This window comes from Salvelinus fontinalis, chromosome 16 (assembly GCF_029448725.1).
Source record: "Salvelinus fontinalis isolate EN_2023a chromosome 16, ASM2944872v1, whole genome shotgun sequence".
NCBI lineage: Eukaryota > Metazoa > Chordata > Actinopteri > Salmoniformes > Salmonidae > Salvelinus > Salvelinus fontinalis.
The window spans coordinates 7,441,551-7,457,379 of NC_074680.1; the positions used below are offsets into that span (position 1 = coordinate 7,441,551).

Consider the following 15,829-nt stretch of genomic DNA (forward strand, 5'->3'; position numbering starts at 1 on the left):
AGCCATAAATGCTGTTGTGGCAGGGGGAATGGTAACCTTTTCCCCAGGCTCGAAATGCTGGCCCGTAGAGCCTGGTAACACTGTGCTACAAAGTGGGAGAGGGAGTGAGACTGCTCCAACTGTATTAGATGGGACTTTGAAAAATGGCGAAAATTGCCATTCAAAATGCTATGTTTTATCACACTGACCATATTCATTTTGGAAAGCCTAATTGATTCTGAGTTTAACGTTAACGTTTATACGTGAAAACAATTTCTGAGACGTGTACTTTCAGATATTTCCAAAACTCGCTTCCTTGTTTAGTACACTTGCGCTGTTCGCACTCTGAAGTCCACAATGTAGGGAGGAGGTTCTAAGGGTTGTGCTAGACGGTGATGGACTGAGAGATCAGCCAATTAAAACCAGCGGTTGTTTCAACGGCTCTTGCCATAGACTTCCAGGGAAGTCCCGTTCTGAATCTCTGTAAAACCAGACGGTTTGACATAGAGAGAGCCAGCTGGTGGATGAGATGAATGGAATGGAAGCTTGTTGTGTGCAACAGGGAGAGGGGCAATTGAATGATTGAATGCAAGCTTCTCAGTTGTTATTCAATTTGTTATTCAATTGTTAAAAAAATTCTAGTCTATCTATCTATGGGTAACAGGGTTTTTCACCACAAAACACCAGAAAATGGCCAAAATGAGTAGAACACGCTCACCTGATTTTACACTATGATTTGACTGTTCATAGTTTATTTTGAAATAATAATTTTAAGAGGAATCGTTTGACCATATTAAAACAAGAGTTCAGTTCACGTAACAGGGTTGACCTTAAAAGGAGGGACAGACGTAAATGAATCACTAATCACATTAAATAAATAACCACCTTCAGATGTATAAAAATGTTCCACGTGGTCTATATTAAAGGGCACTTCATGGAATATAACAAGATTTTTTTTTAAATGCAATATTGGTGCACAATTCACATGTAAAATATCAAAGGTACGCAAAATGTACTCTATTCGTGGAACGCCCCCCCATCTTCTTGCATTTCCGAAAGTCTATCATCCCACACGTACGTTCGCACACAATCCCAAGCACGCACAGACATAGCATACCTGGTAGGGGTAGAGTGTGACTCCTCCTCCGTTGGTGCGAGACATGTACTGGTGAGCCTGCAGGGCTGCTGTACTCAACACTGCTCCGCTAACAGAACTGTTCCCGTTACTACCCGGGCTGTTGGGCGGCTGGGCCGACGGGACACCGCTGGTCTTACTGGAGTGTGCCGGGGAGCCGTTCCTCCTCTCCGCCCCGAGGCCTACTCCTAGGGAACTGGGCTTGGAACCTTGGCGGAGGTACCCTCCCTGGTGCACCGGGGATGGAGCCGGCGATGAGGACGCCGGGGCTGGCGCTGAAGAGGCTGCATGGGTGGATGTTTGACCCACAGAAGTTGCACCTGGGCTGGGGTTGGACGCAGCATGGCTGAGGCTGGAGAAGGACGCAGTAGAGGACGTTGGAGGCATGGTAGGGTGGAGTGGGTTTGGACGGGGATGGGGGTAGGCTGCTGCGGCTGAAGGGAGGTAAGCCCAGTCCCATGGGGCTGTGGGGCCCTGTGGAGGGCCACTGTGGCTGGGCAGGGTGGGGGGCGAGCTGGGGGACAGGTCCCACTGGTCCATGGTCAGCACCATGTGGACTGCTTCCTGTTTCAGCTGGGTCAGGTGGGTGGAACACACGTCACAGCGACTGTCACGCTCATTCCAGGCCCGCCCCGAGCTGTTGGGCACCTGAAGCTTGTCGTGGAGGAGCAGGGAGAAGGACGGATCCTACAGAGAGAGAAAGAAAGAGGTGGTTAGACAAATGATTTCCGTCATTTCAGTAATTCATATGGATTCCTATGACTACATCTAGACACTGCACAGGACTCTAGAGCTGAAAGACGCTGTGGTTGATTCTGATGCTAGTGTAAGTAAAGCAAACAACGCAGAAGCTTATATGCACATACACAGACACATACACAGACACACACACAGACACATATTTGAGCACTTTGAAGCTCTCTGTTCAGAGGAATGAAACAGCCAACTGAACAAACAGAAACATCTTTCTCCTGCCTGACTTTGGTTGCTTGTTTGGTTTAGCAGAAGAAGAAAGACAAAGGAAAAACTCATTAACCAAGTCGATCAGAGAGAGATAGAAACTAGAGACAGAGAGAAAGAAATGGAGAGAATGGGAAAAGGGAGAGATAGAGGGGGGAGAGACAGATAGAAAGAGAGGGAGGGAGGGAGGGAGGGAGGCAGGGAGGGAGGGAGGGAGGGAGGGAGGGAGGGAGGGAGGGAGGGAGGGAGGAAGGGAGGGAGGTTTTCAGTGGCTGGCAGGCCTCACCAGTAGACTCCTAACCAAACCTACAGCCTGCAGACACACACAGACCTGACCACAGCAATAAATTAACGAAATGAACAAACAAACAAACAAACACACACACCATACTTGCACGCACCCACACACACATACACCCACACATTCTATTCTATTCCATCAGCAATAAATGATATGCCTGATATAAATGAGCTGAGAACACTCCTTCTCCCCCTCCCTCTCTCTGCCTGACTCTCCCTCTCTCTGCCTGACTCTCCCTCTCTCTGCCTGACTCTCCCTCTCTCTGCCTGACTCTCCCTCTCTCTCTGCCTGACTCTCTCCCTCCCCCTCTCTGCCTGACTCTCTCCCTCCCCCTCTCTGCCTGACTCTCTCCCTCCCCCTCTCTGCCTGACTCTCTCCCTCCCTCTCTCTGCCTGACTCTCTCTCTCTCTCTCTCTCTCTGCCTGACTCTCTCTCTCTCTCTCTGCCTGACTCTCCCTCTCTCTGCCTGACTCTCCCTCTCTCTCTGCCTGACTCTCTCCCTCCCCCTCTCTGCCTGACTCTCTCCCTCCCCCTCTCTGCCTGACTCTCTCCCTCCCCCTCTCCGCCTGACTCTCTCCCTCCCCCTCTCTGCCTGACTCTCTCCCTCCCTCTCTCTGCCTGACTCTCTCCCTCCCCCTCTCTGCCTGACTCTCTCTCTCTCTCTCTGCCTGACTCTCTCTCTCTCTCTCCGCCTGACTCTCTCTCTCTCTCTCTCTCTCTCTCTCTCTCTCTCTCTCTCTCTCTCTCTCCTCTCTCTCTCTCTCTCTCTCTCTCTCTCTCTCTCTGCCTGACTCTCCCTCTCTCCATCTCTCTTTCTCTCCATCTCTCTTTCTCTCCCCTCCGCTCTCCCTCTCTCTCCCCCTCTCTCTCTCTCAGCCCCTATCCCTCCCCCCTCTCTCTCCTCCTCTCTCTGTCCGTCTCTCTTTCTCTCCACCTCTCTCTCTCTCTATTCATAACATCAAACAGAATGATGACTGAGGGTGAAAAGACATTCATCCTCACTCGGACACTCTCCTACATATATAAAGCCTGCAGCCTGAGGCCAGCTATATTCACTAGCAAACCGTCCACTATGACTCCAGTATGCCTATCACCAGGGAAGTGTGTGTGTGTGTGTGTGTGTGTGTGTGTGTGTGTGTGTGTGTGTGTGTGTGTGTGTGTGTGCGTGTGCGCGTGTGCGTGTGCGTGTGTGCAACGGCAGGATTTGTGGGTTCGATTCCTATTGGAGCCACACATATGAAAATATATGCAGGCATGACTAAGTCGCTTTGGACAAAAGCACACACACACACACACACGCACACACACACACACAGACACACAGGGCTCTCTTTCTGATCTTTTTATTTACAGACCAAACCAACACCACTAAACAGGCCCACACTAACACACACTCACACGGTTTCCTCCTTAACACAGCTCAATGTAATGGGAGCTGGAATGAGCTGTGACCAATTATCCTCTATGACACACACATAAACAGCCCAGCTCCTCTGGTCCTGCTCAGCTAAGGGTTGCCAGTGAGGGACGGAGAGTAGAACAGATCTGGAGACCTCCTTCCATAGAGCTCCCTCACCTCTAAACCCTCCTTCAAACCCATCTGATGTGACCCAATAATAACGTTATTCTTTATCCTATTATTACAAGATTGTTACGGCTATTATCTTGTACATGTATACTACAAGTAGTAATTACTACGACTACTATTATATAGGCACTATACTACTACTGTACTACTGTAATAGTCAGACCCACTGTAGGATGTATGGCAGCTGTAGTACGTTCCTCATTAAACAATAATCCAATGAAGACACACACACACACATGTCTCAGCCAAAGAGTCTACTCTACCCTCTGACATTATAAACGTCTTCTTTATACCAAAACTAGCTCTTATGGAACATACATCTACTTAACAGGACAGCTTTTGAGTCAATGGGCAGTGTTTATGAAATGCTGTCTCAATAAATGAATGTGATTTATTGTCAACCCGAATGTCAGTCAGGTCATCACTAGTTACCACAGCCACAAAGTCAGAAGGCTGTTCGACCAATTAGATCCGGGAGTTTGATGACTCGTACCGTATGCTGACCGGCTTGCAGTGTTAGACGAGACACGCATTTCTTTTATTTATTAATCCATCAAAGATTTGGTTATTTGTTAGATACAGTAAAACCAACAGTAAAAATGCAACGTGTTAATTGAATGTTTTATTCAAACGTATCATGATGTTTGCCCTTTACTCATAGCTATAATAGGTTTTCTCCAATATCTGCATTGTTTTTTGAATCACATGTAGACACACAAATTGACGTCTTGATTTTACTTCTTTTTTTTTTACAATCCACAAGTAATCCACAAGTAAAACGTATACAGTTTCACAGAAATGTTCACAAATTGGCATTTTTGGGCTGATTCTAACATGAATACTTCAACCCTGTTACTTTATTTGGCACCTAGACACTTATTATAATCATTTATTTATGTAACTTAATATAGCCTTGCAGTCTGCCTACAAAGGCATAGTCTTCAAGCTATGGCAAAACATTTCATCATAATAATAATTATTGATTGGACTTAAATTGCACCTTTCTAGACACCCAAAGCTCTTTACAGTGTAAGGGGAAACTCACCACCCTCAACCCCACTCTATACAGGGGAAACTCACCACCCTCAACCCACTCTATACAGGGGAAACTCACCACCCTCAACCCACTCTATACAGGGGAAACTCACCACCCTCAATCCACTCTATACAGGGGAAACTCACCACCCTCAACCCACTCTATACAGGGGAAACTCACCACCCTCAACCCACTCTATACAGGGGAAACTCACCACCCTCAACCCACTTTATACAGGGAAAACTCACCACCCTCAACCCACTTTATACAGGGGAAACTCACCACCCTCAACCCACTCTATACAGGGGAAACTCACCACCCTCAACCCACTCTATACAGGGGAAACTCACCACCCTCAACCCACTCTATACAGGGGAAACTCACCACCCTCAACCCACTCTATACAGGGGAAACTCACCACCCTCAACCCCACTCTATACAGGGGAAACTCACCACCCTCAACCCACTCTATACAGGGGAAACTCACCACCCTCAACCCACTCTATACTGGGGAAACTCACCACCCTCAACCCACTCTATATAGGGGAACTCACCACCCTCAACCCACTCTATACAGGGGAAACTCACCACCCTCAACCCACTTTATACAGGGAAAACTCACCACCCTCAACCCACTCTATACAGGGGAAACTCACCACCCTCAACCCACTCTATACAGGGGAAACTCACCACCCTCAACCCCACTCTATACAGGGGAAACTCACCACCCTCAACCCCACTCTATACAGGGGAAACTCACCACCCTCAACCCACTCTATACTGGGGAAACTCACCACCCTCAACCCACTCTATACAGGGGAAACTCACCACCCTCAACCCACTCTATACAGGGGAAACTCACCACCCTCAACCCACTCTATACAGGGGAAACTCACCACCCTCAACCCACTCTATACAGGGGAAACTCACCACCCTCAACCCACTCTATACAGGGGAAACTCACCACCCTCAACCCACTCTATACAGGGGAAACTCACCAACTCAACCCCACTCTATACAGGGGAAACTCACCACCCTCAACCCACTCTATACAGGGGAAACTCACCACCCTCAACCCCACTCTATACTGGGGAAACTCACCACCCTCAACCCACTCTATACAGGGGAAACTCACCACCCTCAACCCCACTCTATCCTGGGGAAACTCACCACCCTCAACCCACTCTATATAGGGGAACTCACCACCCTCAACCCACTCTATACAGGGGAAACTCACCACCCTCAACCCACTCTATACAGGGGAAACTCACCACCCTCAACCCACTCTATACTGGGGAAACTCACCACCCTCAACCCACTCTATACAGGGGAAACTCACCACCCTCAACCCCACTCTATACAGGGGAAACTCACCACCCTCAACCCACTCTATACAGGGGAAACTCACCACCCTCAACCCACTCTATACAGGGGAAACTCACCACCCTCAACCCACTCTATACAGGGGAAACTCACCACCCTCAACCCCACTCTATACAGGGGAAACTCACGACCCTCAACCCACTCTATACAGGGGAAACTCACCACCCTCAACCGCACTCTATACAGGGAAAACTCACCACCCTCAACCCACTCTATACAGGGGAAACTCACCAGCCTCAACCCACTCTATACAGGGGAAACTCACCACCCTCAACCCACTCTATACAGGGGAAACTCACCACCCTCAACCCACTCTATACAGGGGAAACTCACCACTCTCAACCCCACTCTATACAGGGGAAACTCACCACCCTCAACCCACTCTATACTGGGGAAACTCACCACCCTCAACCCCACTCTATACAGGGGAAACTCACCACCCTCAACCCACTCTATACAGGGGAAACTCACCACCCTCAACCCACTCTATACAGGGGAAACTCACCACCCTCAACCCACTCTATACAGGGGAAACTCACCACCCTCAACCCACTCTATACAGGGGAAACTCACCACCCTCAACCCCACTCTATACAGGGGAAACTCACCACCCTCAACCCACTTTATACAGGGAAAACTCACCACCCTCAACCCACTCTATACAGGGGAAACTCACCACCCTCAACCCACTCTATACAGGGGAAACTCACCACCCTCAACCCCACTCTATACAGGGGAAACTCACCACCCTCAACCCACTCTATACAGGGGAAACTCACCATTCTCAACCCACTCTATACAGGGGAAACTCACCACCCTCAACCCACTCTATACAGGGGAAACTCACCACCCTCAACCCACTCTATACAGGGGAAACTCACCACCCTCAACCCACTCTATACAGGGGAAACTCACCACCCTCAACCCACTCTATACAGGGGAAACTCACCACCCTCAACCCACTCTATACAGGGGAAACTCACCACCCTCAACCCCACTCTATATAGGGGAACTCACCACCCTCAACCCACTCTATACAGGGGAAACTCACCACCCTCAACCCCACTCTATACAGGGGAAACTCACCACCCTCAACCCACTCTATACAGGGGAAACTCACCACCCTCAACCCCACTCTATACAGGGGAAACTCACCACCCTCAACCCCACTCTATACAGGGGAAACTCACCACCCTCAACCCCACTCTATACAGGGGAAACTCACCATTCTCAACCCACTCTATACAGGGGAAACTCACCATTCTCACCATTCACTTACATACTCTTTATTTGTATTTATTGTATTGTCCCATCCACCCCCTCTACGGAGGACAAAAGTAACTTTGTTTTACTTTTAACTTTTTTTCAGATTGTGTATTTTGTTACAAATGCATAATTCATGCACTTTCCTACACAGTATCACATGATAGAAAGACAGTTTGATATACACATGCAGTGACAACAGAACAAATATAAGCAACACCCGTTGGGCCACACGTTTCAATTCTTAAGCGTCGTTAAGGAACATTCCACTGTTAGTTAGCGCTTCAACACTATTACAATGAAATGAATGTGGTAAAAGTGTTTGGTATAAGTGACAGTGATCAGTTCTTTAACTTCTTGTTCATTCCAGCAGCATATTTCTCTGTGGCGTTTGATTGTCTGTCTTTCCCTTGGTGGCATTCAGACGTCTTTTCCCCCAGAATTTGAAAGGGAACAACATTGTTTTCCTGCCAAAGCCTGAGCGTCTGTTGACGGTCAACAATATGATATATCACTATTAGAATGAAAGGCTTGTAGGGAAACTAACAATGTTTCTCTACCAAATATAATTACTCTCCTGTGCTTGGAATGGAATCCCTTATCCTAGATAGCTAGCTCATTTTAGATAAGAGTAGCAAAAGTTAGCTACTAGTTATCTAAAAAAGAAAAAACAACGTATCATTTTGTCCAAAACTTTTGTCCTTTCTCAATGTTATGAATTTTTGTGACATTGACAATTCTTGTTACCGAAGGTATTTAGATAGTTGGTCCTCAAACTTGAGGACAAATGAGGCGCTTCCCGCAAACCGGAAAATGCTCATCACATTCCCTCATCTGATTGGTCGAGTGGGCGGGCCTTCTGACTTTGCGGCTGTGGTAACTAGTGACGACCCATCAGTCAGGGGTCTTTTGTTCAACTTCTGTTCACCACATCACTAAAACCAACCATGATAATTGACAGAGCAGGTATTGTGCTCTTGTGTGTGTGGAGGGGGACATGGTTCCTTCGTTCCTTGTCCACACCGATTCACTCCCCTTCTCCCCTATTCCCTTGCTCCTTCCATCCCTCCCGCTCTCCCTCGCTCCCTCTCTCCTCAGTATAATGAGCTGTAGTCTAGCTGGGTTTTCATCCTGTAATTGGAAGCATTCAGACGCTACAAATCTCTTACCTCCCTAGCTCCACTCTCGGTATCAAAGCAAACAAACACACACACACACACACACACACACACACACACACACACACACACACACACACACACACACACACACACACACACACACACACACACACACACACACACACACACACACACACACACACACACACACACACACACACACACACACACACACACAGCTCTCAATATATATATCAAAGTAAATAAACAACATTAAGCCCCTCTGCGTCTCCCTTGTACTCTCCCCCATCTTTCAATCCCACCTTTATTAGCATAGAAATAGTGTGTGTGTGTGTGTGTGTGTGTGTGTGTGTGTGTGTGTGTGTGTGTGTGTGTGTGTGTGTGTGTGTGTGTGTGTGTGTGTGTGTGTGTGTGTGTGTGTGTGTGTGTGTGTGTGTGTGTGTGTGTTATTAAAACCCTTTCACAGAAGCTTGGCTGAGTCAATTACCATACCCTTACAGAGGATGTCCCAGTGCACACCAAACACACAGACACACACACATAGGTCCCATTACACCAAACCCTGGAGCTAGGGGTGAAGGGTCAGAAGTTACAAAGGAGCTACTGACAAGTCTCCAGAACTTTCTATACCGAATATTCTCCGGCGGGGGAACTGAGACGTATGATTCACAAACGTGTACAGGTCCAATCATTTGATGTTTCTGCGTACTGAATGCGACAAAACTATTTTTAAGTCTAATGACATCATAACGCAGACGGTAAACCAAACAGAGCAGGGCCCCAGGAGCATGCTAAATGGGCCACCAACTGGAACGTGTGGTATTGCAACGTTTGTTCACGTTACATTTCACATTGCTGCAGGCACATTGCTTGGTGGCGTTTATTAATGTTTACATACTGTACTGTTTTTTTTTTTTAAATGTCACCAGACGTATTTGTGTTGAGTATACAGTATTCCAGGCTATTCCGACTATGCCATATCCTGCATCTAGTATGAAGCATGTTCAGACATGAAGTTTAACTGGCAATAGATAAAGTGGTTAATATCTTCTCAATGGACTGACTGTTTAAACAGAACGTATACCAGAAGGCTCCCAAACCTCTCTCAATCACACCTCTGTTACCATCTGTGCTGCTGAGACTGACCTGTGTGTTTGTGAGTGTGTGTGTGTGTGTGTGTGTGTGTGTGTGTGTGTGTGTGTGTGTGCAACAAGATCTCACGAAAGTATGAAATTGACGTCAGAATCCGACGTGTGTACAAAGGAGGATATTTGTTGATTTTTAACGGGGATAAACTCTCGTTTTTTTACAGTTCATTTTAGGCATTAATTATGAATGGTTAAGGTAAGGGTTAAGGTTTAGGATAGGCATAAAACAGAAAAATGTGTGCCTAGCACAGGGATTGAACCCAAGAGACTTGGAACTGGAGCTCGCGGCTTACATCCATCCGTCATCCCCGTCCACAGCGCCCTAGCAAGCTGCGAGCCTACTTGATGCTAATAGGGCTCACCGTTGCCCCTAGTGGTCTGTATTGAAGGCGATTGCTGACGTCCTGGGAACCTGGACGGATGTCGAATATCGCCTTCGATTTGGTGTTACTTGGCTGATGTGAGTGAGAGTTTGTGTGTGTGTTTGTGTTTGTCCATGAATTTGCACACTCAGACCACAGACAGACCCACAAAGCAGCCCTTCATACCAACACAGAACACACACCATCATGTTCTGAGAGACCACCCCGCGATCCTGAAACCAAGCATTAGCCTACATCAACAAATCAGACCCACAACAGCGAGAGGACACACACATCGACTGTCAGCTGAGGGATTGTGTATGTGAGGGAAGGAATGGGGTTTAGATGGGTACTCTGGTCCTACATATACAACAATGCCTTCCGCCATGGACAGAATGACAGACAGACAAACATTCAAACAAAAGACACATGTTCAGTTGTGGCTGACATGACCCAGTACACAAACACACCCTCCCCCAGCCAAGTTAAATTAACTACGTTTCCTTTGGCTTGTTCTCTCTCCCTCTGTCTACCCTTTCGAAGTTCTCTCTCGCTCTCTCTCTAGCATCACCTCTCTACCCTGCAAAGAAAAAGAAAACCAAGCAAAACGGATACGCTCCTGCTGACTATCAACGCTTGTTAGAAAGTTTTATGTCCAAGACAACGGGAGGGGAGGAGAGGAAAGAGAGGGGACAGAAAAGGAGAGAGAGCAAAAGGGAGAGAGAGAGAGAGAGGGAGGAGAGAGAGGGAGGGAGAGGGAGGGAGAGAAGCGAGAGGAGGACAGGGGGAGAGGGCAAGAGGGGGGAGAAGGACATCTTGCCAACAGGTAATATACCCCGTTCAGCCTGTAAACCAGTTACACAGACACACACACACAAACCGGCACACACACCAGAAAAGCAGCCAAGAGAACAATAAAGGCAACATGGTGCCCAGTGTCTGAGATGAGGACCTCGTTGTTCTAAATTAGCTGAGGTTGGGGAGGCTGCCAAAACGCCCGAACAAAAAGAAAGCAGCGAAGCCAGAGCAGGAATTTTTTCAGATCGGAATGATGAATGTGGGTGCGTATGCGTGTGCGCGTGCGTGTGTGTAAAAGCAGATACTGTAGATAGACCCACACAAGCAGTGTATACTAAATCACAGCCCAGCCTTTCACTCAGTATTACCTCGGCTTATAGCCCACTCCCTCAGCCACATTACATCCTACTAACAACACTTAATGAGGACTTGGACACCCCACTCTCTCCACACTCTTTCCCCAATCATCTCTTCCTTTCTCTGTCCTCAGCCTAAGCCCGGTAATGATGAGTTTATTAGACAGAGATGACAAATGAATGAGATAATTCCATCTGAAGCTTTTGTCTCAGTTCATCTCGCTGTCTGATGCAGAGTCCACTCATATCTGTGTGACAGACTTAACACCCAGGCATGCCAATGACAACGCTTTGCAACCGTGCGCGCGTGTGTGTGTGTGTGTGTGTGTGTGTGTGTGTGTGTGTGTGTGTGTGTGTGTGTGTGTGTGTGTGTGTGTGTGTGTGTGTGTGTGTGTGTGTGTGTGTGTGTGTGTGTGTGTGTGTGTGTGTGTGTGTGTGTGTGTGTGTGTGTGTGACTAGCCGACACACAGACTCTATGGAGAAAACATTTTTTTATAAATAGGCCGGTTGTAGCAGACAAAACAGTCTCTCCTCGTCCCCTCTGCTACGGTCATACAGACTTACTGTAGCTACACACTGCCTGTGACTGAAAGGGAACTCCATTCCCTACTTTTGACCCAACAAGCTCTCACAGTCTGAATGCAGAATTAGACGTTCATCCGCATTTCTCCAATCGAAACGCCCAATCTTCTGATTCAGAGTCATGGGATTACGAGTCGCTCCAAACATCAAATTTAGAATGTTAAGTGTTAAGGTTTTGGATAGGGTTAAAAGATGACGTTCTCGGAATTCATTCGGAAACACCTCAACTTAATCACTTTGAAATCGGACATTTGAAACAACTGAAATTCGTTTGAGAAACAAGTCCGAAAGTCTAATTGTGATGTGAGACTGTGAGCTTGTTGGATGAAACAGGACAAGCTCACGCTTTTTATTTGTCTGTGTGTGTGTGTGTCAGGTAAATGGCCTGCTTTAGATGGAGAGTCAGAGAATGGTCTTGAAGCCAAGACAGTGATGACCACAGAACACAGACAGACAGACACACAGACAGACAGACAGACAGACACCCTAATCTCTCCTATGTGCTAAACTCAGCCTCTCTGTCTCTATCTTTTGGAGATCTGCCATAAAAGCACGCTTGGCCGACATTGCTATGACCCCTCCCTCTCTCCCGCCCCCTCCTTCCATCTTCCTCACCCTCCCCTTTCTTCTTCCTCTCTCTCTCTCTCTCTCTCTCTCTCTCTCTCTCTCTCTCTCTCTCTCTCTCTCCTCTCTCTCTCTCTCTCTCTCTCTCTCTCTCTCTCTCTCTCTCTCTCCTCTCTCTCTCTCTCTCTCTCTCTCTCTCTCTCTCTCTCTCTCTCTCTCTCTCTCTCTCTCTCTCTCTAACCCCCAAACCCCTTCACCCTCATCTCAATCTCTCCCTCCCATCTCTACTCTAACTCCTCTCTGTCCCTTTCTACCCCCCCTCCTTTTTTTCCCCAAGTCTCCCCTCCCTTCTCTCTCTGCCTCTCTCTCCTACCTCCCCCTCTCCTCTCTCGCCCCTCCTCCCCCCTCAGACTGGAAATAGGAAATTAGAGCTCGGAGTAAAGCAACGAGAGAGGAAGGAGGGAAGGGGAAGGAGGAGAAGATGGGAGAGGGGGGTGAGACAGGAAATGGAGCAAGTCTTACCCAGAATGCCAAGGGTTTATCGGCGTGTAATAAGTTCCAGATGGCTGCACACGGAAGGTAAGGCTGAACAACCCCCTCTCTCTCATGCTTTTTCTTCCTCTCTCTCTCCCCCTTTTTCATCTCTCTCCTCCACACATTCACTTTCTCCCTCACTCTCATTTAGTTTTTACTCTACCCTTCCCTTACTCTCTGTCTCTTTCGCTTTCACATGAACACAAAGGCATCTTCGAAGGACAAACACACACACGCACGCACGCACGCACGCACGCACGCACGCACGCACGCACGCACGCACGCACGCACGCACACACACACACACACACACACACACACACACACACACACACACACACACACACACACACACACACACATAGGTGCATTCTCAGCAGGTCTGAGATCAGTTTATTGAGGCAGAAGAGAAGGATCCGGTCTATAGCACCTGCTCTGAGCCCACACACACACACACACACACACACACACACACACACACACACACACACACACACACACACACACACACACACACACACACACACACACACACACACACACACACACACACACACACACACACAGCAGGAGAGGTTAGCTGAAGAGTTAGTGAGACACAGAGACCCAGTGTTCACTGTAAGAGAATTAGCTACGTAAACACTCACTCCTGTACATCTACTTATTTCCACTGAGTAGTGTGTGTGTTTCTGTGTGTGTGTTTCTGTGTGTGTTTGTTTGTGTTTCTGTGTGTGTGTTTCTGTGTGTGTGTGTGTGTGTGTGTGCGCTTTTTGTATTCTGTAACATACCTGTGTGAGCATGAAACAGATTGTGAAGGAACGAACCTCTCGTCTTCCCCTTCTCCTCTTCCAGACTGCACCTCTCTATTCCCACAATGTAACGGTCTTGTGTCCTTAAATAACACACAAACTCACACACCCACCCAACACACACACACAATTCAGTCCCATTGAAAATCCTATTTTCCCTAACCCTAAACCTAAACCTAACCCGTACCCTAACCTGTACCCTTACCCTTAACCCTAACCCAAAAACCTAACCTTAACCTTAACCCTAAACCTAACCCTAGCTCCTAACCCTAACCCTATAACTAACCCTAGCTCCTAACCCTAACCCCAAAACTAACCCTAGTTCCTAACCCTAACCCTAACACTAATTCTAACCTTAACCCTAAACCCCCTAGAAATAGTATTTGATCTTGTGGTAGGTTGGACAATAGAACGATTCAAAATTCACCCAAGGCTGAAAAACAGCAAAAGAACCTTGGCTAAGCTGGAACTCTGGCGCAAGCCCATAGCATATGAAATGGATGGAATGGAATCGAATGTTCGCAGAGCCTGTTTTGACTGGAGTGATGCTTAGAATTCCATTTTGCCTAAATGGCACGAAAAAATGTATCCCTTTTTATTTTACCAGTACAATCTGTTTCTTTGGACGAAACTGGAAAAAAACGACTTGTGTGGAAAGTTAACATCCGCACCTCGATGGTTTCAAATTAAAAAATATTAACTTCTGACTATTTCTGATCTAGTGAACGATGACAAACGAGCTTGCTGCCCAGACTTACATAATTACAAAGAGGAGATTCTCATGATTAAAATGGCATCCGACTTGAAAAAATCGAAATATACACATTTCGAGATATTTGGCACAATAGACAGACATGCCTATATTTCCCTTATAGGAATCAATGGAACGACCTCAGATTTCCATGAGTAATTTTTTGTTTTTGTTCACATTTTAACTATAAACAACGTGAGCAAGTCTCATTGCCAACAATAGCGAAGCACGCATTGTGACGTAGAACAATAAGCTGGGAATAGAACGTTCGGAAGGCGAGTTGGTGCTACCGTGCTCAATAGAACTAATATGAGCTGGCAGGGTGAAGAATGACCTAAAACAAGGCCTGTTTTTTTTTATTTATTTTTTTATTTTATTTTTTTTAGGGGTGTTTTTTTGTGATTACTTCAAAACGATGGCAAGCAGCTGGGAAATATGGTCATATTATGAAACTGGGCTCCACAGCAGAAGCAATGAACTAGCTTTTATCAGAAAAAAGCACTGTTAAAAATGTCATGTGTCCAGCCTTCTTGTGGGGACTAACAAAATGTCCCCAGTTGGTCAAATTTTGGTTTGTTTACTATTCTTGTGGGGACTTCCGGTCCCCACAAGAATAGTTAAACACGTCCACGCACAAACAGATATAGGAGCAAGGAGCAGTATTCAGTAAACAGAATATATAATGCAGTATTTGAAACTGGCCTTGGATAACGTGTCATCTGTAAATTGTTAATTTTCTCACTTGATGTGTTTTATTTCTGTGAGGACAATGTGCTAACTGTAAATCTCATTGCTGGCCTAACTCATTCCCATGTCTGGAGCCACACAGAGAAAAAACAGAGCAGTAAAACTACCCTTAACCCTCTCCTCACAAACACTGTGACATCAGGGTTACACTAACGTTATTCTTACAGCTGGAACCCCCTCCACTATAACTGATGGATGGCTCTCAGCTTACAGTGTGTGTGTGGTATGTGGGGCCCCATGGTGTGGGGGGGGGGGGGGGGGGGGGGGGGCAGACTAACTCTACTCCACAAATGGGGGGAGAGGGAGACCAGTAAAGGGATGGAGGGATGTAGATAGGGGGGAGGGAGATCGGGGGGTGAGAGCAAGCAGGGGCTGGTATTGAGACCTAGTA

The 15,829-nt window shown here is 47.1% G+C and overlaps 1 protein-coding gene across 1 annotated transcript in view; it reads right to left on the bottom strand.

Annotated features, from left to right (window-relative positions):
* Positions 1-15,829, bottom strand: part of LOC129813457 (kinesin-like protein KIF26B) — a 171,512-nt gene that overhangs the window by 107,729 nt on the left and 47,954 nt on the right. Inside the window, exon 3 of the mRNA XM_055865784.1 lies at positions 1,097-1,801. Coding sequence (XP_055721759.1) covers positions 1,097-1,801 — 705 coding nt within the window. The remainder of the gene's footprint in view (positions 1-1,096; positions 1,802-15,829) is intronic.